We start from the raw sequence: 27,006 nt of genomic DNA on the forward strand, positions 1-27,006 counted from the left end.
CCTGGATAACATTAGTAAATTGTTCGCAAAATTGTCTGCAATTATTCCCCTCCCCTTATCCACACTCCTAAAAGTGTAGCTTTGCAGCTCATTCCATCAAGAACTAAGACTATTTTTCCACATTTTGAATGTAGTCTGGTCCTGTGTTTGGCTGTGGCTAATAGAATGTGGTGGAAGTGACATTGTGTTAATTGTCAGCCTTCTTCCTCTCTTGGAACCCTGCCTTGCTACCATAGGAATAAGCGAGATAGCTTACTGGAGGACAGACGACCATGTAGAGCAGATACAATCCGTCCTAGCTTAGGTCATGCTTGCACCATCCAGCCATCAGTCAACTTGGCAGTTTATCATGCATGCAGATCCGTGAATGACCCCAGCCGATATCAAATAAACTGCCTAACTGTGTTCCACCCAAATAGACTACATAATTGTATAATTTTCTTTGTATTAATCTTGTTTAGTGTTTTTTTTTTTTTGAGCTTCCTGAATCTGTGTTTTGATAACTTTTAGCATGTTAGAAAACACCTTGACCATTTGCTCTTTAGTCATTGCTTTGTCCTCCTTTTCTGGGTCTACAATTACATGTATGTTAGACCATCTGCAGCCTACATATTTCCTATGCTGTTTTGCCCTTTCCATCATGTTTGTGCCTCTTTCAGTTTTGATATTTTCTCATCTGTTTTTGAGTTCACATTAATCCTACCTTCTGCTAAATGTCTCTTTTCATCCCTCCAGTAGGTCTCAGTTACAGTATTACATATATATTTTTTCAGTTCGAGAATGCCCATTTAATTTGTTTTTATAGATTCCAAATTTTAATTAAAATTGTTATCATTTCAACCATTTAAAAAATCTGTTTTCTTTAACTTATTTATTATGGTCATGTAAAATGTGCTCACTAACTCCTGTATCTTATTTTATTTATTTGTTTATTTTTTGAGACAGTCTTACTCTGCTGCCTAGGCTGGAGTGCAGTGGCTCAATCTCGGCTCACTGCAACCTCTGCCTCCTGGGTTCAAGGGATTCTTGTGCCTCACCCTCCCAAGCAGCTGGGACTACAAGTGCACACCACCATGCCTAGCTGTTTTTTGTATTTTTAGTAGAGACTGAGTTTTCCCATTTGGCTAGGCTGGTCTTGAACTCCTGTCCTCAAGTGATCTGCACACCTCAGCCTCAGAAAGTGCTGGGATTAGAGGTGTGAGTCACTGTGCTGGGCCACTCCTATGTCTTAATTGTCTTTGAGTTTGCTTCTATTATTTGATTTTTTTTCTTTCTTGAGAATCTTATTTATATATATTTTTTATTTTACTGGGGCATTGTGAATAAAAAATATAGAGACTAATGATAATTATTTATTTTCCTTGTGAGAGGAGAATAATGGAGTAAATTCACTTCAGAATGAATACATACTAAGACAGAAAGCAGGACATCTGAATTCTAATTCTGACACTTTCACTATGAGCTCTCAAGATTTACTCTAAGGGGCCTCAGCTAACATTAAATGCTGTCTACAGTTTTGTTAGTTGCAAAAGTTTACAGTTCAATAATTTCCTACTGCTACAGTGTGGTACAAATTTTTTTGTAAAGGAGAAAAATAAATTATGTTGAAGCTTAATAATAACCTTCTGAGATGAGAAAATCCAAGCCCGAAACGTTTACTGTTTTGCCTCAAATTGCAGAAGTTACTCAGGGCTCCCAAGCAGCTTCACTATTGGATATTGGTAATTATTAAAAGAGTAATCAGGGCCCTGATGCATATGCATTTTCAAAAAATCCTAAATGTAGTTAATCCAGTTGTCTTTGATCTGTAGCCTTTACTATGATCTGTTTCATTTAGACTGTGATGTTGGTATTCAATATCTAGTAAATACTATTTGCAACAATAATAAAAATAGATATGAAGTGTTATTTCAAATCAACTAAACTTAAAAGTATCAATGATACCCAAATGTCCCAGGAAGTTGTGATAAATATAATTTTACTCAGCAAATAAATGAGACCCTGAGGTGAACACACACACACACACACACACACACACACACACACACACACACACACACTTCTTTCTTTCATAAATATTGCTTTCCCTCTACTTTCTCTGCTAAGAAAGTTTTATGCCTACCTAGCTAGTATTCAGATGACTACGTGAGGCGACATTTCTCCTAAGATGGGGGAAGGAATGCTGGCAGTGCTCATGGACCAACTATCAAGTCTCCACACAGTTATCTCTTTAATAAGTTATAATGTTTATAAGAAGGAATGTAGGATATTTCTCAATAATGAAGATTCACCAGTACCGTAAGTGAAGACTCAGATGTGAAGAAATAAAACTAAAACAAACAACACAGCATACTTTGTTCTATGTATCTTAAAATAATGTTTATTTTGAAATGTCAAAGTTTCAGGGAAATATAAAGAATAAATTTTGCAAACAATCAGGTATTTAACCATCTATTTTTGTGAAATCATCTTTTTTTACATGAAATCATGTATTTCATATCTATTTGAAACTTCTTGTGTAAATATACCCATTCCATTCTTTACCCTTGTCTCCCCAGAATTAACTCCCAGCTTGAATATAGTGGTAATTATTAACATATATGTTTTATTACATGTTTTTAATTATGCTGTATTTACTCATATTTATAAATCATATATAGTATTATTTCTTCTTTCAAATTGATGTATCTTATTTATCTTCTATTTGTATATTTTATCACAAATTTATGTTTTTGAGATTTTTCTGTACTATGTACAACTGTAGCTCACTCATATTACTGTTGTATCATATTTTATGTTATTAATGCAATAATTTGCCCATTCTCCTACTCTTTTTGGGTCATTTGAGTCATTTGGGTGACTCAAAGTTTCCTTTTTTAAAAACACTGGCCATTAAATATTCTTATGAACTAGAATATTATTTACCTGTGCAAGTAAAAATACTGCCCATTAAATATTCTCATGAACGAGAATATTATTTGCCTGTGCAAGGGGGTATTCTTAGGTGTCCTTCCATAAGTACAATTTTAAGTGCTGAAGTATAGAATTTGCAAAGAATTAACAAAGCTGTCACTCCCACATAATAGGATTGCTTATGTAGAAGAACCAAATGACTATAAAGAAAAAAAATCATAATGTATACAATAGAAATGTTATACTACCAAAACATAACATGTAACATAACATATAATGCGATTAAGAGTAAAATAGCATAAGAATTTTAAAATTGTCATTTCCATGATCATTTGTGAGATTGAGTTTTTATTTCAATATTTATTCACCATCAAGTTTACTATTTTATAAATTGGTTGTTCAATTCTGTTCTGTATCTTTCTATTGTATTGTATGTCTTTTTCTTATTGATTTACAAGTGTTCTTTTTATATTTTGAATACACACCCACAATCTCTTGGAGTTAATAGTGTTTCTTTTCACCTTGCAATGGTAAAATTTTGTAGAGAAGTTTTACATTTTATGGTAATCAAAATGTATTAATAACTTTGCTTTATTGTGATTTTGTGTCCTCTCTAAACAAATCTGTAATAACCTGAGGGTATAAAGACATTTTGCTTTAGTTTCTCCTAACATTTTATGACTTTGCTATTTTTTAAAGAATTTTAATTTACCTCAAGGTTATTTGTGTGCCTCTTGTGAAATAAGAATCTAATTTTATTTTTATAGAGATTAAAAACTGTCTGCTTTGTGGTATTAGGTGAAATATTATTTTCCCACAGTTGGCATTGCATTATTTTCATATATAAATGTGTCTGTTTCTGGGTCCTTTATTTTATCCCTATGAATACATTAATTTATTGTTGTCTTAACATGTATATGAAATTGAGTTATCAGTGAAATATACATCTTGAACATAATGTATGCTTCATTTATTTAGGTCTTTTATATATGCTTCAAAACTTTTACTGTTTTTGATTGAAAAGTTCTTTTGTATCATTGATACAGATGTAATATATTTTAGTCTTGTAAGTTACATACACTTATTATTTACATCTTCTCTATTTTTACATGTTTGCTGCATATGTTTTACTCTAATAAAGTACATATTTTAATCTGTTATATGTTGTGTTTTGGTTATGTGAGATTTTTATTTTATAAATTATGATATTTTATCTTTATAGTTAGGTGGTTCTTCTATATATGCAATCTTATTATGTGGGAAGGACAGCTTTATTCAATCTTTGCAAATCTTTATATCCCTTATTGCTTCTCCATACTTTATTGCATTGGTTTACATCACCAGTATGATAATCAATAAATATGATTGTTAACAAGCATCCTTGAGCGTCCTTTGTTTTAAAAAGAATTCATCTAGTGTGTCATTTGTAATATGTTTTCTCTAAGTTTGGGTTAAATACATTTTTTTCTTCAATTAAAACATTTCCTGTTTTAACCTAGTGAGCTCGATAGAGATATTTTGTTGTTTTTAATCAATGGCATGTTGGACTCTATCAAATAGTTGTTTTTCAGCATCTATTGAAATAACTTTATATTTTAATCTGTTAATATAGCAAATTATATTAATTAATTTTACCAATTTTAAATCTTCCTACATTCCTGGGATAAAACCAACTTGGTTAGGATATACACATAAATGCATGTGATCTGCAATGCAATATATATAGACATAGTTGAGTTCCATTTGTTAATATTTTATTCTGAATTTTTGCAACTATTTTCATAAATGAACGGGCCTGTAACTTGACTTTTTTCTTTTTGTTTTGTTTTGATTTCATGGTTTTAGTAGATTCAGATATTTTTGCGGGGACTGCCTTTTAAAAACATCTCTGGAAGAATGTACATAAGATTGCTTAGTAAAATTTTTGGGATGGTATTTGGAAGTTGGAATATCTTTAATTAATTATAATATGTATTTTTAAAAATTTTCATGTTTTCCAGATTTTGTATTTACGTATCAGCAATTTGATAATTAATATTTTTCAAATACTTTTTCTCTTTTTCAATTGTATTGGCATAGAAATGTTCAGAGTATTGACTTATTTTTTATTTATACTGTATTCATAGGTATGCTCCATTTGTTTTTTGTAATATTTTTTCTCTTTTTTTGTTATCAACCCCATCAAAATTATAACATTTTATTAGACTTTTAATTTTAGCTTTATTGATTCTTAGTGATAGAAAAGACTCACTTTCCAGCAAAGGTTTGGGTTTCTATTTCCGTATTGTGGGGGTCTTGCTGTTAAGTGGCCCTCTAACCAGGATATTTCCCAGACTCTACTTTCAGTGAAGTGCAGCTATGAGACTGAGCAGACTGACTCTTAGAGTGCTGGAAAAATCGATGGTCAGCCCTGAAGAAGAAAGAAAGCCTAAGCTTTCCTGAGAGATGGTAGAGGGGAGAATAAGAAGGGTGAGGAAATGGGCTTGGTGGAATAGATATACCATAAAAAGTCAGAGAACCCACCAGTTATCTTTCACAGGAGGCCCCGAGGAGATCATGACAGCATGACAATTCATCAAGATCAACAGGGGCTGTGGTGGTGAGAAGGAAACTAGTATTTTTAAGATCAGTGGTGGCCTTCTCTGCAGGTCAGGCTGATGCTAGGAGAGAGAGGAGGTTATAGAGCTAGGTGTGTTAATATTCACAGAAATGATGGTACCCCAGACTAATCGTGTCAGGTGGCTATACTTAGCTATTGGAAGCTACGGGCCACTGTTGCTGCAATGACAGATCAATTTGGAAAGGCAGCCCAGAATATTTGCCCTGAAAGGAGTTGTAGAGATGGTTGACACAGTATGCTGGTCCTTGGAACAAAATAGGCAGACAATATCTACCACCAAAAAAAGCAAAAGTGGAGGAGAAGAAGGTTGAAAGTGATTGATCCAACAAAAAGCTACAATCTCTTGCTCAGTTCCTACATTTGAGCCAGTTTTCACATCCAGAACTTATTCACTGAATACACAGAAGGATCCTGCAGCACTGTGGCAAGCATATACTGTGATGACTTTTCTCAGGCCTTCCTCAAAGGGACTTATGGCCATTGCATTAGTCACGGTTTGCTGAAGAAACAGAATGAATAGGATATAAATACAGTTCACGTGTTGCTTAACGAAGAGGATACGTTCTGGGAAATGTGTCATTAGGCAATTGCACCATTGTGAAAACATCGTAGAATGTACTTACACAAATCTACATGGTATAGCCTACTGCACACCTAGGCTGTATAGTATTGTTTTTGCAAACCTGTGCAGCATATTACTGTACTGAAGGCTGTAGGCAACTGCAACACAATGGTAAGTATTTGTGTATCTAAACATATGTAAACATAGAAAAGAAACAGTAGAAATAAGGTATTATAATGTTTGGGGACCACCATTACTTATGTAGTCTATTATTGACTGAAAGATTGCTATGTGGCTCATGACTGTATATATGTATATATATGATACAGTGTTGGCTTACATTATTATGGAGACTGATATGCTCCACAATATGCATTATGTGAGCTGGAGACCCTGGAAAGCCAGTGTTATGGCTCAAAGTCCCAAGAGCCAGACAGCTAATGGTGTAGATGTCAGTCTGAGTCTGAAAACCTGATAACCAGGATCACCAAGGTCAAAAAGAGACTGATGTTCTAGGTCAAGCAGTCAGGCAGAGAGAGAGTGAAGCCTCCATTCCATCCCCTTTTTGATCTATTCAAGTCCTCAATGGATTGGATGATGTACACCCACATTAGGGAGGGAAGCACATTTTGCTAAGTCTATAGATTCAAATGCTAATCTCTTCCAAAAACACCTTCATAGTCACATCCTGAAATTATGTTTAACCGCGTATCTGGGCATCCTGTTATCCAGTCAAGTTGATACATGAAATTAACTATCACAGCCATTTACTAGACTATATTCTGGAGACGGAACATATCCAGACATCTCAAGGATTATTGGACACAGAGTCAACATTCATGTTGATAGGCATCTGGATGCCTGAAATGTCATCACAGGTCCTGTCAGAATAGGGTTTACATGGTCCAGGCAATAAATAGAAACCTGGCTACTTTGGGCTCGTAGTGCACCTGCTGGGCATAGCATCCCTTGTTGTAGTGATTTCTCCAGTTCCTAAATGTGTAATGAAAATTGTCATACCTGGCAGTTGGAGTAGCCTCTACACAGAATCCTTGACCTGCACATGAGACCATCAGAGGGGGGAAGGCCAAGAGGAAACCTCCGAAACTGTCCCTCATCCTTGGTCAGGACAAAAAAAAAAAAAAAAAAAAAAAAAATCAAAATAGTATCCTAATTGTGAGCCAGGTGGTTGGCAGAGTGTTGTATCACCATTAAAGACCCAAAGGGTGCAGGGATGATTGTCACCGTCATAGGTCCTCTATTTTTTTTTTTTTTTTTTTTGAGATAGTTTTGCTATTGTTTCTGAGGCTAGAGTGCAACGGCACAACCTCAGCTCACTGCAACTGTCAACTCCTGGGTCCAAGTTATTCTCCTTACTCAGCCTCTCAAGTAGCTGGGATTACAGGTGCTGGCCATCATGCCCAGCTAATTTGTTTGTTCGTTTTTTGTATTTTTAGTAGGGACGGAATTTCACCATGTTGGTCAGGCCGGTCTCGAACTCCTGACCTCAGGTGATCCACTCCCCCCGGCCTCCCAAAGTGCTGGGATTATAGGCATGAGCCACTGTACCTGGCCTGTAGCTCCTTTTGTTCTCCAGTATGCCCTGCAGAAATGAAATAATGGATGAGTCTCAACAAACCAAGTTCAACCACGCTCAAACAAGGTCTGAGCACAACTACTGATCAGGCCATGATATGGGTCTTAATACCAACAACACAGAAGGTAGAATTAACTCCAACCTATGAGACACCTGTAACATAAGTGAGTAATAAATTCTGCTTTGTAGGCCTTTAAGTACTCGGGCTTTTTGTCGCTGCAGCATTATCCAGTGTAAAGCTGATTGATACAGAAGGGAAGAACTTCTTCTGAATGATAAAAAACAAATCCTTTCAAAAATCTCTTCTCTTTCATACACCGATGTCATTGTTTTCAAATTTTAAAAGTTGAAAACATGATTCCTAGAACAAGATGTCAGAGAGAAGGCAGTGGGTCCTCCAATTTTCACACAGGGCTGGAGGGAGATGCTTCCATCTTTCAAGCGAAAGGATCCAATTGAGGGTGAGAGGGAGCATCTCATACACACTGAATACATTTTCTGTCACAACAGGGACTTATCACAACCCCAGTTCTATTGGAACCGGGACTCAGGCAGTTCTAAGAAATTCTAAAAAGTGGTGTGGATCTTCTATAATCAATGATTTCAAGAGACAGCCATGATGAATGTAGTTAAAATCACAACACTGGGTAATCCACAGAGATAATTACTAATTTCTAAGATTTCTTAAGTTTGCCTTCCATACTTGAACAAGACACCAACCAACACACACAAAAACACCCTTAAAAAAGGTGAAAAGTAGAAAGTACTTTAAATCAACCCCCTTCTCATTAAAACATATTCTACCAGATGAAAATGTTATTTTAAAATACTTATATCCAGAACACTTCTTATCATTTTGTTAAGAAGATGAAAAAGTGAGAATATTTTATAATTGAAAGGGGTTGGTAGGGGTTATTTCCCAGAGAGAACAAATTAATCATTCAATAATTTGAAAGTACAACAGACATACAGAAACGTGAGCAAAAAAAGAAGGGGGGGGAAGATTGATGAATTTCTATAAACTGAGCAAACCTGAATAACCAACACACAGATAAAAAATATATAAGACTATCAGCACCCTCTTGTCACCCTTGTATAGCTCTCGAAAGGTAAAAACTATACTGGTTTTCCAGCATAGATTACTTGAGCTTTATGTGAGAGAATCATACAATATGCTACAATATGCACTCTTTTATAACTTTATACTCTCTTGTTGTTGCAGGTAGTGCCAATTGATTTATCCTCATTGATATATAATTGTCTAGTGTATAATTTGTGGAATTTGTGATATTTCAATAAATACCACAAGGTATGTATCCATTCTATTGTTAATGAACTTTTCGGTCATTTCTTTTTTTTTTTTTTTTTTTTTGCTGTTAAACATGGTGCTGCTGTAAACATTCTTGGACACATATTTTGTTTAGTGTATGCATTATTTTTGTTGACTATACAAATAGGGGGTTATGCCTACATTTAATTTTAATGGCTACTACCATACAGTTTTCCAAAATGACTACCAATTTTTACTCCCATCAGCAATGCACGAGAGTTTTCAGCGTTCCATCCCCTTCTCGCACTTGATATTTTCTTTTTTTTTTCAAGTTAGCTATTTTGGTGGCTAGATAGTAATATTTCATATGGTTTTAATTTCCATTTCCTTAATAGATAATTAAGTTGCACATCTTTTTCCATACGTATTGTAAAGTTTTATTTTTTTTGAAGTACATATTCAACTTTTATTGCTCATTATTTTATTGACTTTACTGCTTTATTCTTATGGGTTTTAGAAATATTTGTATTTTCTATATGTCATATACCAGTGACTTGCAATTTACTTGGATTATACATAGATTATCTTATTTTGTGCCTTCTTTATCAGTATTTTATTAGTGGACTTTTGATGACAAGAAATTCTTCATGTTAAAAAGTTTAAGTTTTCACCTTCTCCTTTATCATTAGCCTTTTTTTTTCTCTTTAAGAAACCATTGATTACTTCAAGGCGATAAAAATAAGATTCTGTTTTATTCTAAAGGCTTTATAGCTTCAACATTTACAAGTACATTTACAATACATCTATCATTTAATTCTGTGTATAGTATGAGATAAAGATTGATTGATTTAATAAATATCTTCACTTATACCTAAAAAGTTTATGAAGTATATCGTACTAAATAAAACTTCTTAGTAAGAATAGAAACAATTTATACCATAAGGAAAAGATACCCTCATTAGCAACAGTGGAACGAAAGCTAAACTATGTTAACATTTTATTGATGAGGAAAGCTTTAATGAGCAAAAATTTTCTACAAGCTTCCTAGCAGCCAGGGTGAAAAGGTAAAAATAATGAATTTCAAAGATATTATTGTCTATTAGAGAAAATAATGCTATTTCCTAGGGGAAAATAAATTATTCCTGTGTTTTGGTCTGAGAGTAATTTTCTATGAAGACAGGCAGAAAGGCATTAATTGCAGAACCATTTGTTTAATTTCAGAAATAGGAAAGATGAATTACAGCCACAGGCAAACATTGAAACCCAACTGTTTTCCTGCCTATTCAATAAATATAGAGATATTATATTTTTTCAGAGAAACAGAAAACACAGAAAAATTCAGATTTAGATTCTGAAACATAAGAAAGGCTCCCTAGAGACCACAACAAAATTAATTTGTATAACATGAACATATATTTAATAAATACATCAAGAAGCCTTAATTTTAAAATAGCAAAATAATTCAGAAAAAAATAGAAGATAAAAATTATTTCCCCTTATTTTCTGCCATTGGCCTCATCTCCAAGGACACAATGCCCAGGAAAAACATGCACTGGACAAGAAGGGCTGGTCACTGCTGGCAGCCTAGATCAAAGCAGGCTTTCTGCCTAGTTTGCCTTTAATTAAAACATCCATGCATATCACACTCACCCTTATGTTTGTTGCATCACCCTCTGAAGCACGATTACTACTATACAAATGTGGTTATTCCTTGTAGTATAAGGCCTGGAAGTGGACAGTAATATTAATTTTTTAAATAAATTCTATAAAAGAGGACTAAATTTTTGCAGACCTCTCCAAATTCTGTCTGTCCCCGAAAACTTTGTACCTTTTAAAAGAAAAAAAAAATCCTCATGGCCTTGAGTATCCTTTATTACACTCAGAAAATTACCCTAAACACATTTATTGCCCTGAATAACCTAGATGAATTGGGCTTTTTGTATAATGACCTAGAAATATTCTATATAAGTCATTAGTGTCTCCTAGAGCTGTCATGGATCTCAAAGGTCATCTAACCGTAATCCGACTGATGATCAGAGACACCTGTAGATCTTCCTAAATACATGAAATCATAAAGTCTCATTCCCTACAACCCATCCCATTTACTGGACATGAATCACCCAAATTTCACAATTGATCAGAGCATTTAGGGACATGGTACTGCACTGGAAACTCCAGGGATGGATAGACAGAGCTTCCTATCTGAAATCTCACTTTGTTCCTAAAGTTATTAAGTGATGGAGAAGTCATTCTCTCTACTTTGGAGATTAGTGAATAATGACTCAAAGACTGAATAACCTGTCTAAAGAAAGAAGATGGATGCCACAGTCAGGAAGATGGGGTTTTGAATGCAGTTAGGTGAAAAGGAAGTGGTGAGAACCGAAGGAGGCTGAGTGAGGGTCAGGCATGCCCCTTCTCCTGAATGAGTTGAGTAACAGCCTGTTCTGAACAGAAGTCTCTAAACATGGATTCCTTTGTGAAAGCTCTTTAAGACAGCATAAGAGAAAACTCAAAATATCCACTAAAAATGTATAGGTTTCCAGGAAGTACATTAATAGTAAGAATTTCAGGGAATCTTTCAGGTCAGTATGTCAGCCTTTTGGTTCATTTAGAACAATATACCAAAATGTAATAAAAATCGACTTAAGCTCTATAAATGAACACTCCTTAGCCAATATGGCATTTTTCTTTTCCCTTCACAAATGTAGAATGTGAAATTCCAGAAGTTTAAGGAGTTTGCACAAATTCCACAGTGAGTGTTTGGGTGTGTGTATATGGTAGTGGGGGGTATGGTATTCAAATTCGGAACTTCTTACATCAGTTAAAGGATGCTTTTTATCTCCCATGCTGCAGGTATAGCAATATGGCAGTGTGGAGGAATCAACATCATATCCTTATTATGTATGCATCCCCAAGCCCAGGAATACAGACTGATGAAGAGCCACCAATTAGAAAAAAAAAACAAAACAAAACATCAATTAATTTCTTGAAGAAAGTTTAAATAAGATTTAAGATATAGATATATACTCAACAGAATTAGACATTAGATAGAAATACATGTGTGTTTGTGTGTATATATGTGTCTGTGTGTGCATATGCATGTGTATGCAAAAAATAACCCTAGGGCACTAACACAACATAGATTTTTCACAACACTAGCTCCCTACATTCTACTTGCCTGTTTCACCAAATTCATTTAGAACTTTGCATTTTGCATAAAGAAAAATAGAATACAACATCCTAGTCCTCTGGTACAATATGAGTCTTGCTGGCATGTAAAGGAAGCTAACCAACTCAGGTAAATCTCCAGTGAGAAAGATGCATAGGCACAGTAAGACAATAAATCATAAAATGATCTTTCAGCAGATTCAGCTGCAAGTGTTTTTTATCTATGTTCCTTTAAACAACTCTTTTAATGGCATCTCACTGTTCCTCCCTTAGGAAGTTATTTCATTGTATAATTGGCCTTGCTTTAAGTGAAATTTTCTTAATGTCCAATTTAAATTGCTGCTTTTTTCAGTCTCAGGCCATTGCTCTCTGTTACATTACTATTAAGCACCTTAACTAATTCCTTTCTCTTTGGAAAGGATGAAACTGGCTTGCACATTTCATTTGAAAATGTAGCTCTATTCTTCTGACTCAAAAATTTAAAACACTTGAAAATGACAGATGTGCATCCTGTTTTTTGAGAAAGCAGGTGATTTTCCTGTTTCTGAGATTTCCACAGATGGCAGCAGCAGCCCACCTGGAGTGGTAGCTGTGAAGATCCAAGCTGCAGCGGGAAGGTGCCACCAGGGCTGCATACTCCCCAGAGATTGTGGAATCACCACCTAAGCCTTCTGAGTTTGCGAGGTGAGTGCCCCATCCTCCTGGGCACAGCTGCAGCCACCCAGCCATGACTGCAAACACTGGCATTCCTGCCAGGCTGTCCTTCATATTCCCATGGAGTCCAGGGCTCCAAGTGAGAACTTATGGTGCTTTGACTGGGCTTGCCCATGGCCACCCATAGACCAATTAGCACAGACTTCCTCCCTTCTGAAGCCCATAAAAATCCCCGGAAATGTGCAAGTCAGACTCAGGTAGAGTCAGGCAGCCTGCCTGCAGACAGGAGCTACCCACTCTGGGTCTTCTCTCCACTGAGGGCTGCAGACATTGGGATGACCTGCCTGTGGAAAGGAGGTACCCACTCTGGGTCTCCTGAGGGCTGTACTGAGGTGCTCAATAAAGCACCTCTTCACCTTGCTCAGCCTCTAGTTGTCTGCATACCTCATTCTTCCTAGACATGGGACAAGAACTCAGCACCTGCTAAATGGTGGAACTGAAAGACCTGTATGTAACACAAACAGGGCTGAAACATGCCCAACACTCCCCACCCCTGTTGCTTGTACTTGCCACGTTGCAAGGGACAAGAAGAGAAGAGCTCTGGCCTTTCAGGGAGGCCAGACCTAAGGGCTCCTTAAGCCGGGGTGTAACACCCTCTTTGGGGCTCTGTGGTTCCTGGTGTCTCCAAGCATCCAAGCTCCAATGCATTCCACACTACCCACAGTGGAAGCTGTTTGTCACACCTGGTCCAACTGCAACCTTGTGCAGAGCTGGTGCTTGTGCTGCTGCCTAGAGCTTCCTACTCTCCCACAGCTACTGGTGTGTCTTGCTGTGCACAGTGACTGGACCCCATGCTGTCTCGTTCACACACCCCTTGCTGCTCTGCACCCTTGGCAGTGTGGCATCTGGGCTGGTAGCATGAGCCAAGTGCAGCCTGACAGGATGAGTGGGCAGAATGAGCCCAGCAGGCCCAAGCAAAACTTGGGCAAAAGCGGCAATAGCCACAGAAACTTCCAGCTGGAGAAGTGACACCCTAGGGATCCTATGACACCACTAGCTTAGAAATAATTAATGGGACTGAGACAAGTGGCCAAGAATGTACTATGTACATAGAGTTTCTCTAAGTGATCCTGTAATGGAAAGGCAAACATACTGCTATTTCTTCAAAAAATGTGAACGTTATACTAGTTGAGGTTCACTAATCTTTTACACAAAGGGGAGAAACACATTTGCAGAGAGAGAGGTGCCTACTGACTGACTTTCTCAATAACGTGGGAGAAACAACTGCAAATATCATGTTAAAAAATAGAACTGCAAGGAGATAGAGTCTTATGGTATCATCATGATAACACAAACTTTGGTGGTTTCAAACTATTAGTGCGGTAAAAACCTTGGGGATACAGGGTGAGTGATATGGCCATAAGTATCACCTACATTTAACCATCAGATCTATTTTATTAGGCTATTCTGACGGAGGCTCTGGATCTTTTACCTAGAAACATGATTCAGTGCTTCACAATAAACTTCCCTACTTTTAATTCCAGGACCTTTATACATATATGCCTTACCTTCTTCCTCCCTGGCCTCCTCCCCATCCCTAATCCCTACATGCCCTCTCATCTCCTATATACACCAGACGCTAAAGTTGAGAAGCCTGGAGTATTTAAAAAGTTGAGCTCTTCCCCAGTGGGATGGTATCTAGACAAATTGAACTGGGCCTGTGGGTCATCTGCCCACACATCTTCAAGAATACTTGCTGAGTTTGTTCATTGACTATCGATCAAATTCAGATTGAGCCTCATTCCTATTCAGATTTATTCAGATGTCTCCTGTTTGCTCAGTATCTGACCTCTTCTCTCTCCCGTTCAAACACTGAGGGTAAAATGGAATAAAGCACTAAAACAAAACAAATTAAATAACAAACACAAATGTCAAAGTATTCCCTGAGCTTCTGCTGTCAGGGAGATATTTAATATTGTCTTAGAGGAAGCATCATCATGCCCAATAGAAGAATCAGTTTTCTGTTAACATATCAATAAGGTAGTGATTTTCCTCTACAGAAGAAGAGTATCAGCTGCCTCTCATTCCTACGAGGTACACATTATTGAGAGCAGCAGAGGACCCAGCTCAACGAATGAAAAGCTCTTGCCACTGATGACACAAAACAGTGGCAAATCTTTTTGTAGAAAATATTGGAGGTTGCAAAACCCTGCTGAAATCAGGTGATAAAGATTTGAACTGGAAACAAAAACTAAAGCAGAGAACTAGGAAATAATGCCAAAAACTCTAAAGAGAACAACCTTTCTTGGTAAAAGGTGAACAGAATAACATGGGAAGAAGCAAAGATTTCTAATCTTGTGTGGAAGAAGTGGTATTCAAAACAGTCCAGAAAAAAATATTCTGAGCCATAATGAGAAAACATTGTCACCATTTTTTTTATACAAAGGGGAATAGGGAGCTGACATCAGATTTCACTGCATATTGTGCATCGATACTGAATATATTGTGATGGAGACTTGGCAGCCCTCCCAATGCTGCTTCCAATTCCAGCTTAGTCTCTATTTGATTTTCCCTGACAGATTATAGTGACTGTGCCTTGTGATGCAGCTTAAGACAGGGCACTTAAGTGCCCTGATGCAGAAGGTTATGTCCAAGAGGGAAAGATGAGACATATATCTCTCAAGCATTGCTGTGCATCCAGCAGAATTGCTTAGTGTTAAGAATTGAGAGCTAGAAATCATTTTTGAATTTTCCCAACCATGCTAATGGTAGCTGTAGCTTAGTGGCAAATTTTAATTATTGTTGCATTCATCTCCACTTTCTGAACGAAGAGTAATCTATCCTCTTTTTGAGACCTATACCTCTTTATAAACCATGCTGAGGTCATATCACCTTGCAATAAAAAATCTGCAGGAGTCGATGGGTGCCTGTTAACTCTGTGCCTGGCATTCAAAGTCATGCCAAACAGGTCCATTATGAATTTCCCTGTACTCCTCCTCTTTTTGTTCTAGCTGTTCACTTCCTACTCTAAGCAACCTAAATTATACTGCATACTTTCCCATGTTTCTTTCTTTTCCATGTAGGCATTTATCTTGGTTGGGGTTATAACCCACCCATCCTACCTCTGTGTTCACATTTCATCTAGAAATTTATCCAATAGAATCCAAGACAAAAGCTTCATAAAACCACAGCCAGAAGCCATCGTTTCTTTGTCTAAGACCTTTATACATCATTTTTCACATGAGTTCTATAGTTAATTTCCTATATTTTTATTTACTTTCATACTTATATAATGTCTTTCAAAAATTCATAATCTTCTTAAAGGTAGGAGCTCCATAGACTGTGGCTAGAGGTCTTGAAATTAGTAAGTGTGAAACAAAATCTTGCTGAATAAATGAATGTGTAATCACTCTTGTTCTCTTTTACAATCACATAAAGGTGTAAAGGATCAGTAGAGACAAGTATGTCTATATGACTATAATAATTATAGGAGTATAAATATAGATATCAAACCCTTCAACATTAAGAATTAAAAATAAAGATCCAGAAAGTCTGACATTATGGCATGACCTTCCAGATTCACATATTCACAGAAGAAATAGTTCAATAGTTCACACTACAGCAGTTACCAAAATATGTCATAATTGGAAGCAGGGTTACGATATTACATTTTGATGCAGAACACTGTTTCTACAGAATTAAAAGAGATCTATTCGTGCTCTTATTTTGGGATTCTCTAACACAATTAAAAAAAAACCAAATGGTTCTTGCAATATTAGTCTTTTGATATATTCCATGAACAAAAGATACTGCATTCAAATATGTTGGAGAAACTATGCAAATTATGCCTTCTTCTTAAAAGTTTGTAATATAAAGTGATATATTAAAGGTTTCCAAAAATTAGATAGCTTTTAGAAAGATTGTTTAACCTTTTTTTACCCTGTCTCTCAATTATGATCGTCCTTGCAACAGTCTGTTTCATAAAACTATATATATTCCAAGGAAAGAGCCTTCTATGGAATTTTTAAAAATTTCTTCATTTAATATTTATACAAAATACTTACTTTTATATGTAAGATATTACTTGACTTCAAAACCCAAAAGATCTGTTTTAATGCCACCATGAGGGTTAAGCATTTATAATACTTTACTTTTTGTTTATAAATGATCAAGCTGCTGTGACGTGAGTGCCAAGGCACAGGTAAGAGGTAGGCCTGCAGCTTTGCCCACTGTTTGTACCTGTATATATGTGATACGGTTAGGCTGTGTCCCCACCCAAATCTCATTTCTAATTGTAATCCCCATGTGTTGGGGAAACAACTGGTGGGAGGTGATTGGATCATGGGTTTGGTTTCTTCCATGCTGTTCTCGTGATAGTGAGTAAGTTCTCATGAGATCTGATGGTTTAAAAGTGTGGGACAGTTCCCCATCGCTCACTCTCTCCTGTCATCATGTGAGACATGCCTGGCTTTCTCTTCACCTTCTGCCATGATTGTAAGTTTCCTGAGGCCTACCTAGCCATGAAGAACTATGAGTCAATTGAATCTGTTTTCTTTATAAATTACCCAGTCTCTGATAGTTCTGTATAGCAGTGTAAGAATGCACTAATACAATGTGGAACACAAGTAATAGGAGAATGGGAGTACGAAAGTGTCCCCTTGCACTTTAGCTGTTAGCAAAAGTGGAAGCAGGGTCTAAATATGCATTTATTAAATCTCAAAATCCATTTCTGCTGCAGCATTTTTTCCCTTGATTATATTTGCTTCATTCTTCAATTCTTTCTTGAAAAATTGCTCTGGTTCATATATACTCCACTTGTTTTTTATGATGATTTACAATTCTGTTCTAAGTCTTCCAAATATATTTATTATAAATTACATAATTGCATTTCCATAATGTTGTATAACACACTTTGCTGCCTCATCTCATACCCTGTAGAACTATATTAAGTCAATAACATGATTATGGCTTAAATTTTTTAGTGTTCTAGTTACAACATTTAGTTACAACTATCAAACAATAACAAAATGTATGATAACATTTACAAGATAAATTTAAGTGCTTTAAATTTATATGTACTCTTGTTTTGAGTGGTGCCACATAATAAGAATATAATCCAATATGCAATAAAATTTTGCTGAAAAAAATGAATGCATAAGTCATTCTTGTTCTCTTTTACATTCACATAGAGGTATAGAGAATTATTAGGAATAACTATAGCAATATATCAATATATTTAAATATCCATGTTTTCCTATATGTTGATATATTTATAAACTGAATAATCTGTACTTACAAAATGTGATTGTAATAAGATTAGTAACTAAAATGAAAAATGAAGGGTCCTCCTGATAATAAATTTTGAAAATGCTTCACTAATAAAACCATCTTTCTACACAGCCATCCCGAAAATTCTAATGCAACAAAATAGTAAGCATAGTCTAAGATTTGGAATACCATAATGCTGGTGCTATGGTTTGGATGTGCTTTGCCCCCACAAAAACTCACGTTAATATTTGATCCCTGGTTGGGCACGGTGGCTCATGCTTGTAATCCCAGCAGTTTGGGAGGCTGAGGTGGGCGGATCGTCTGAGATCGGGAGTTCGAGATCAGCCTGACCAACATGGAGAAACCACGTCTCTACTAAAAATACAAAAAATTAGTCGGGCATGGTGGTGCGTGCCTGCAATTCCAGCTACTCAGGAGGCTGAGGCAGGAGAATCGCTTGAACTCAGGAGGCAGAGGTTGCGATGATCTGAGATCGTGCCACCGCACTCCAGTCATTGCACTCTTGTTCCAACAACAGCGAAACTCCATCTCGGAAGAAAAAAAAAAAATTTTTTTTTTGATCCCCAGTGTATCAGGGTTAGGAGGTGGGGCGCAGTGAAAAGTGTCTGGGTCATAGGGGCAGATCCCTCATAAACAAGTTAATGCCCTTCTGTGGGGTTGAGTTCTCACTCTTCTTGGTTTCTCTTTCTTGCTTTCTTCCTCACCATGTAGTCTCGTTGCACATACCTGCTCTCCTGCTTCATGCCATGAGTTGAAGCGGCTTGAGGCTCTCACCAGATGCAGCTGCCCAATCTTGGACTTTCTAGCCATCAGCACCTTGAGCCAAGTAAACTTTGTTTTTTTTTTTTTTTTTTTTTTTTTTTTGTAAATTACCTAGCTTTGGGTATTCTGTTACAGCTACAAAAATGGACTAAGACAGATATATAGGAATATGTTGTGAAAGTAGGAAAGAAGGTTTGGTCTGCAGCAATATCCAAATGGATTTATACAATAAATATCAAATGTCTAAACATGAAATACTGCTACACCTTTGGATAAAAGTGGCCAAATGAAATTTCTTTAGGTGTAAAGCCCTGTCTTTACCACTAACATACCATATATTTCAAATCCATAGAAAAGAAGGCTCAGTAATTCTGAAGATCTTGAAAGAAAATGTCAAAAGTTTGCAGAATTTTATGGAAAAAATAAATAATCAGGCTCATATTTGGATTCTTAAATTTAGGAACTCTCCCAACATCAGAAAGCTAAATGGAGAATATTTGCCAATCCCATCTTTCCATTAGGGGAAGGTATTAATTAAACAAACACATTGCTCTTTTTCAGAGTGGCTAATGGCTCAATAAGAAAAAAATGCAACACCCTCTTGTTATTACACTTTTCATGGTCAGGGCAGACCATGAAAATATTAGTAGACTGAAACTTGGAAAAATGGAACAGACTTCATAAGGAATAAAGCCAATTAGAGTATATGTAAGAGTTCCCTTTCAAAGGGAAAAGAAAACAATAGTATAGAATGAAGTGATGGTAATCTGCTAGATAAGAGTTTTTAACTGGCGCTTAACTCTACCCACAGCTGAACAACATAAAAACAGCAAATCTAACAGAGAATGTGATAATATAAAAACAATAGAAATGATCCAGATATACTCCTTATATTCCTCTCACTGGTAATAATGGTTTTTACGCAGAAAGTATAAAATACAAAACTATTAGTCATTGTACTATGATATTAAAGTGAAAACAAAGGGGTTTTATTTCCCCATTAATATCTTCCAGAAGGGCCAAACCTCAGAGTTCACAGTTCTGTTATTTCCCAAAGAGACATTAGGTAGACATAGGCTTCATCTAAATGGAATTGCCAATGTTCTAGATCTTTGCAATTAAATCGTTGCTATATTTACTTTGTTTTAAATTACTGGGACAAACATTAGCACTTTTGAATTACTGACTCACTGTCAATACTAGTGGCACTTTCTATTGTATGACCCGATATAACAGGCAGGATTAGACTATGCCTCTTTTGATTTTCCTCTAAACAAAGATACCTTGTTTTTGGGTACATAATGAAACTCGCATGAAGGTAGAACAGGGTTTGGTATAGGACTGTTGTTAACGAAGATACACAGGTTTTCCTAGTTAGTGAAGTGTAACTACATGCTTTTAATAGTCCTATAATTAATAGGAAGGTATGTACTTTAAAATTGCAAACCTCATGAATGAATGAAATGGATGCCATCTTATTTTCAGGACCCTTTAGTATTACGACAATAAACTACAGTTGGTTAAGTCTTTGCTACGGCATATCCCCATGTGATGGCAGTTTACTTATAAATACTTGAAAAACCTTTTCCATGCAGTATTCATGAGATAGTGTTTGAAAGGAATACAGTGACACATGAGAAAACACACATTGGAAGACATAGTGAACCAAACTGGTGGTAAAAACATGACCTTCCTCCATAAGGTCAAATAGTTTTATTATGATTAAACACTACAATACAGTATATATCCATTAAAAAAGAAAACTCTATAATGTATATAAATTATTCCTTCAATTCATCAGTTCTTCTTTTCTTTTCCATTACAGCTTTGGTACAATGTGATTTAGTATATAATTTTTAAATACTTTTAGCATCACAAACTCAACACAAAGTACAAAACTAATCCAAATTAGGGATATTATAATCTACACAGTGGTATTCAGTGGTAGGAGAAAATCTTACCTTGATGAATTCATGTCACTAGCTAAGCTATAAAGGCATACCTAGCAGACATGACAGAAATATGCACCATTAACCAGCTAACGTGTATATTAGTCTTTGTTTATTTTTTTACAGAATACCAGCAGCAATCATTTGAGTGTTGAGTGAATAATTAAGTCCTCAGCCAGTTTTCCCACCTTGTTCCTCTTCCATCAAAGGCCATGAGAAATATCTGAAGAAATGTACCACAACCAGAGCTCTCAGAATTTGACCTGCCAACCGGCATTGCTCATACTCGCACAGTTTGTCCTGCAGCTAGCCGACATCACTGGGACAGTGCTGGAGGGGCAGTGTGGGCCAATCAGCCTAAGGTTGTTCTGAGGGGTGGGCGGTGTGACATTACAGTAAACAGGCATTCCAGTGGCTGGGAGTGACCCTTGACCTGCCTGGTTAGGTAGCATGATTGGCTGTTGGTATGACTGCTGGGGCAGTCCTTGAGAACCCTGGGTCATTGGCACCTGTAAAAAGACACAAGCAAGAACCCTGTATGAAGAGGCTACTTTTGGTCTGTACAATAAACAACATGGTGTCATGAAAAATATTCAAGCTTTTGAGTTAGACCTAACAGGTCATCAATTCCAACTCTGCCATTTATCGGTTGTTTCACATTAGGAAAGTCACTTAGCCCCTCTGATTCCCTAGTCCATTGCGATAATGACATACATGCTTCAAAGTGCCATTGAAAGGATTGAAGGGATGGTGTACAGGGCCTGGCACACTGCCTGGAATGCAGCAGATGCTCAGAAGGTGTTAGTTCTGACTTCCCTTCTCTCTCCATGACCTCTAGAAACTATAGTCTAGATCTTCCACTCTGGGTTTCTCTCAGTTTGAAAAGCCATGCTCCCTTTCCGATTTTATGCAAAGTGTCCTGGAGCCCTCCATAGTACAAAGGGCTTTTGTCCTGGGCACCCACTATACTCTCAACCTGCAACTTTAGAGAACACTTATTGTGGAGCTACAGGTAGAAGTCAATGCAACGTGAATCAGAATAGTAGGGTAGGGGTCCTAGGATAGGTCCTTTAGGGTCAGAAGCACCTGGTACAGTTAAATTTAATTATTATACCATTTCACTAACTCTTTATTTCTACTTCTGGGGTATTTCATAATATATAGCACAAAAGGATATATAACACTTTAAAAATGCTTAACTTGGGTTTAGTCCAGAGAATGCAGTTGTTAGGCTCCAAAAATGCCCTTTAAATGAATCTGAGATGCCATATTAAAATCTCTTATAACTTAAATTTATGGAAAAATGAAGTTTATTTGGATGTGTACAAAAATGAATGGGAATTTGTCATGAAGACTTTCTACCAATAAGCAAAATGCAATAAAATTTCCAAAGATCTTTATGAATAAAACTGTAGACTAATGCATTTTCTTCCATGAATATGAAGTTATACGGAAATAAATTTAGCAGAGCATTCAAAAGCCACAGTAGTGATAGAAGCATATCTTTTGCATTTTCTACTTTCTATTATAATCTTGATTCAAAGTAAATTATCAACAGTTATGGGCCAAGAACCCACTACCCAGCCAGCCACCCAAACCAGGGACATATCCACAGCTTCCACTTTGACAAATGCTACTTTATAACACAATTTTCCAAGCTGTTTATGAGCACCTGATAAGAAGACATGGTTGGGTAGGAAACCATCACGCTTTGCACCGGAGTTCCTTGTTGGTTATTCATCACGTTCTGACTCTGAGGTGGCTGCTGCACTCCTATTAGGCCTTGGAATCCCTGTTGACCAGACAAGACTGGCTGGTAACCTGTGAAGAAAAGAGATCTTTTGAACTGGTTGTGCCAGAAAGAACACAGAGATGTTTCATGGGGTAAAAGTACTAGTTCAAAAGGCAGCCTTCAGACATCTCAATCTCCACATTCAGAATGTGTTATCAGATGTTTATTCCATAAGAATGCATTTTTTCTTTCTTTCTTTCTTTCTTCTTTTTTTTTTTTTTTTTTTTTTTTTACTTCTAAGAGTGAACAAGATTATGGCTTTAAAAATTAACTGAAATTTCTATTGTTATGCAGAATGGTCTATTAAACACATGTGACAATGATAAATTTTTCATGACACAAAAACAGAAGACTCTACTTATACCAATTGACTACTATAAATTACACCTTTCATATTTGGCTTTTTCTTTGGTTTTGAGGATATTTGGAGAATTAACAGATTATCAAGTTATTTTAAAATTAAATTGACTCATTCCTTTACTATCCTCTTTTCCCAAACAATCGCATTTGACACATAGAGACCATCAAACAGCCCATTAACTTTGGATGAATTCTACTTTTTCATGTCCTAGTGAACCAAATGATTCGCTACCCTGAGGATTTCACAATAACCACTGCCTTAGACAAAAAGGCAACAGCAAGCAGAACGCATGTCATACTTTTATTCTGTTTCGCCACTAGCTTCTGAGAGAATCTTTTGGTAAAACACTCCAATATGTGACCAAGTATTAATACATATAATAGATAATACAGAATACAATATTCAAAAATTTATCTGTTCGTGTCTTTCTGGGTGGGTCAGTTTGTTAGCTTTCATTTTTTTTTTTTTTAAGTAGGCCAGAATTGATTTATTCCGGTTATTTAAATCCTCACTTCAATGAGTGGTTTCAAATGCATCCTTATAAAGGAAGCCTGTGGATTGCTCTTGTAAATGCTGGGTAGAAAGTTATGATTTAGGTGAAAATGACACAATGGTGGAGAAATGAAAGAGATTCACTTTATGCTGTATAATAAGTTCCTTCCAGAGCTCACATTATTAACCCTGTAGAGTACCTGAGAGTAAGTGGAACTGCTATCGTAATACAGTTCTCTGACAGAAAAGAATCTTTAAGATCCTAGATTTTCTTAACACAAATATGAACTAACTTTCACAATAGGATTTTGAAAATTGAAGCCGAAAGTTCAAAACTAGCTAATCAATATGCATCGTTAATAATCTATATATTGAGTGCCTCTGAGAGTCTTTATATTAAAGGACCACATTATATTATAGTCTTTATAGAAGACAACACTTAACTATCCTTGGATATACAAAATGTATCTTCATTCATTTCAGAAATATTATGAAAATTTGGCTTGCAAGTAGTCACTGAATGAGGAGATTGGCTCAGTTCATCAAATGAGATAGAAGCAAGGTATCCTCGGTTTGGAGAACCGGAGAGCAAGCTTGGGAAAAGGCCAATTTGGGAGGTCTGACCTATGCCTACAATTGGCGAGCAGAACCAGTGTGTAATCTAAAAAGCTACCCTTTGACCTTCCTTATGTGTCCCATTGTTTTACATTCTTATTACTCACCGTAAATCATCTTCATAATGGTTTCAATTTACTGAATTATTTTAAATTATTGTAAATACACCACATATTATGAATATAATTAAGGCTAGTGACCACATTTCCTTGAGCTACATTCTGTCCACAGTAGACAGTCAGAACCTTCCTTTAATATGCTTGGCAGGTCCATTTAAGACTAATAAGATCAGCTCAGAGTTCTGCATAGCTACAGTGTTTGAAGTCTGTACAATAAGGAAAACCCATCAGATCTGGGAACAAGAAATGCGATTAATCCCACATTACAATTTTCACTACTTCTACTTCTCTGTTCTCATTTGCAGAGAGACGTGAGAGACAATTCTTTTGACATTAATTGTAGAAAATTGTTTTCGATTGTTTTCCATTGTCTAGGTCTCCCATTGTGATTCATACATCCAATTGCCCTGAACAATTCCAAGGCTATTTTACCATTTTATTATGACATTATTCCAAACCACATCAAGCTCTTTGTAGCATGAATTATTATATACATAAGAAAATAACTTGGGACGATCATAGAAAACTTATAACCAACAGACTTCCTTCTGATTTAGTTCTATAGCAAAGGGCAGGCAATGTACACTCATTCTCAAGTCCATATAATTGTGAATATAATAGGGCCTTACTTCTGGCTGAAGATTGAAAGCACAAGTTGAAAATGAGAGGAGTGCCATTTAGTACTTTGGATTATATTTGTTTATACACTGAAAAGCCAATTGGCCTCAATGGATCTTCACAGAATAGATACAGTTACAATGTAAACAAACAACAACAACAACAACAAAATATGGAGAGGAAGGGAGAGAAGGAGAAGAAGAAAGTGGGGGAAAGAGGAGAGGGTTGCTTAGTGTCTGAAAATTATTTATGTATTTCCTTATTGAATCCTTCCATCCTTTCACAGCGGCATTTGTTTCAAAATAAATTAGGTGGCCTATGAGATTCATTTAACACACCACCTTCTAAACCAAAACTGGGTGAAGGGAAAATAATAGAGCTGTTAAGACATTCAGAAAGCAGGATGTCTTGGCTGGAAGAGGAAGCAATCCTTAATATCAAATAATATTTAAGGAGAGAAAAAGAGTGGGCAGGTTGGGTGGCCCCAACCCAGTAAAGGTGCAGAGCCTGTGACAGCAGGATTCATCTTTGCTGCCAGCCCAGATGCAGCTGCCCTGCCGCAGCATCTCCTTCTCCAGGCCTCCTCTGCCTGATGATTTGTAAACTTTAATATTCAGTTATGCATAGCAATGGGCTACCAGCTCTACATTGGGGTTCCCATGGTAAACACACTTAAGGCAAATGCAGATTTATGTGGGGAGTGAATACTTTACCATTTCAAAATGAAAACTTGAGTGTAAGGAGAGCCCAATTTGTATTCATGAATCCCATTTATTTCTCAATTCTCTCTCCAGGCAAGAAATTTACACCTGCAATGGTTTAATTGGGGTTACTCATTTCTTTAAATTATGTCACAGAAGGTAGATCGCAGAATGGTCTTTAAGACAGGCAGCTGTCTGGATGAAAATCTGAGTTCTGGTCCAGAAACAGACAAATAGAAATAAAACAGCAGTGACCTACGAATGAACTGACAGTGCCTGCCTGGGACACAACACACCCGAAGGCAGAGATGGCAGCACTGGTGGGAACTGCTTATCTTGTCTATTCAAATGAGAAATGTGTTCCAGTTTGTCAATTCTTAGCTGTGAAATGATCACTTTTTCATATTTATTGAGGATTAGCAAGATATAATGCATCTTACAAAACTGAAGCAACAACAGTATCTGCCCTGTAGGCTTGCTAGAGATGACAAAGACATTAGCTACTTTTATTATTTCTTTTTCAGTCAAGATCGATTCAATTTTCAAGTCACATGTGTCATCTATTTTCTGGAGGTAAAAAGGTTAGGAATGGACAAATGCCTCCTAGCAAATAAAACAACGCACTTGGCAAAGATCGAGGAGTTTATAAGATTTAAAATGTCTGCATTGTATCAATCTGAAAATGGAATAGGTTTTCTACTAAAATACAACAGTTGCATACTATTTGTAGTTTGAGGGCATTTTGTTAATATTCAGTCAAGAAAACATTTATCTTCATGTAGCACAATTATGAACAATTAGAATGTAAATTGATTAGGGATTGTAGATTGGCATGGTTGTGACTGATATGATTTTAACTCTTACTTGAGTAGTTTTTTTACAGTTTCAATATTTTGGAAATGAATGAAATGACCGACACAATAGTAGTGTCTATCTCTGCATTTCTATCATGCCTACTGTTAGTTATGGAGGTTGAAACAGGAAAGGGAGTATAGTGAAGAGGGAAAATTTCTATACCAAGCACATTTCTTCAGAAGCTGGCCAATTCTCACAGCCTCTCCTAATCCACCCGAGAAGCGTGATATACATGTGTTTATTAAACGAAGTAATCTTAATATGGTAGAATGCCTTTTCAAACGATTCGACTTAGCAAGCTGCTTCATATAAAAATTACTTCTCTTGAAGACAAGATATGAATATTTCTCCAAATTTCAAAGGAACCAGCAAGAGCCTTGATTCTGAATCAAACTCTGCTCTTTGTACATGGTGTGAGGTAGAATTACAGTAGCTTAGCTTAATGGTATAGCTGGTGAAGAATATGAAGAAGAAAACTGCTTATCCAGAAAAGCCCTGTCCTTCAGCTGCGGTTTTATAGTTTGTGCATTTGGCCACTTTATAATATCTGCCTGGGGCTGTTTTCTTGGCTTCATGTCAATTCTTCCGCACTTCATCTTCTTTGAGGATTTTCCATTATAAACTAGCTATATTTGTTGATCACTTACTCTAAGCCAAACAGCGAATTAA

General features: G+C 36.4%; 1 protein-coding gene across 49 annotated transcripts in view; it reads right to left on the reverse strand.

The window, feature by feature from the left end:
- Nucleotides 1-20,496: 20,496 nt before the first annotated feature.
- The window catches only part of ARPP21 (cAMP regulated phosphoprotein 21), a 156,861-nt gene continuing 150,351 nt past the window's right edge, over nt 20,497-27,006 (reverse strand). For all 49 annotated transcript variants that reach the window (XM_050776942.1, XM_050776774.1, XM_050777092.1 and 46 more), the window contains 2 exons: nt 22,457-22,605; nt 20,497-21,293 (listed from right to left, as the gene is read on the reverse strand). In XM_050776942.1, the coding sequence (XP_050632899.1) occupies nt 21,036-21,293; nt 22,457-22,605 (407 nt within the window). In that variant the 3' untranslated portion in view covers nt 20,497-21,035. The remainder of the gene's footprint in view (nt 21,294-22,456; nt 22,606-27,006) is intronic.

Source organism: Macaca thibetana, chromosome 2 (genome assembly GCF_024542745.1).
Source record: "Macaca thibetana thibetana isolate TM-01 chromosome 2, ASM2454274v1, whole genome shotgun sequence".
Taxonomy (NCBI): domain Eukaryota; kingdom Metazoa; phylum Chordata; class Mammalia; order Primates; family Cercopithecidae; genus Macaca; species Macaca thibetana.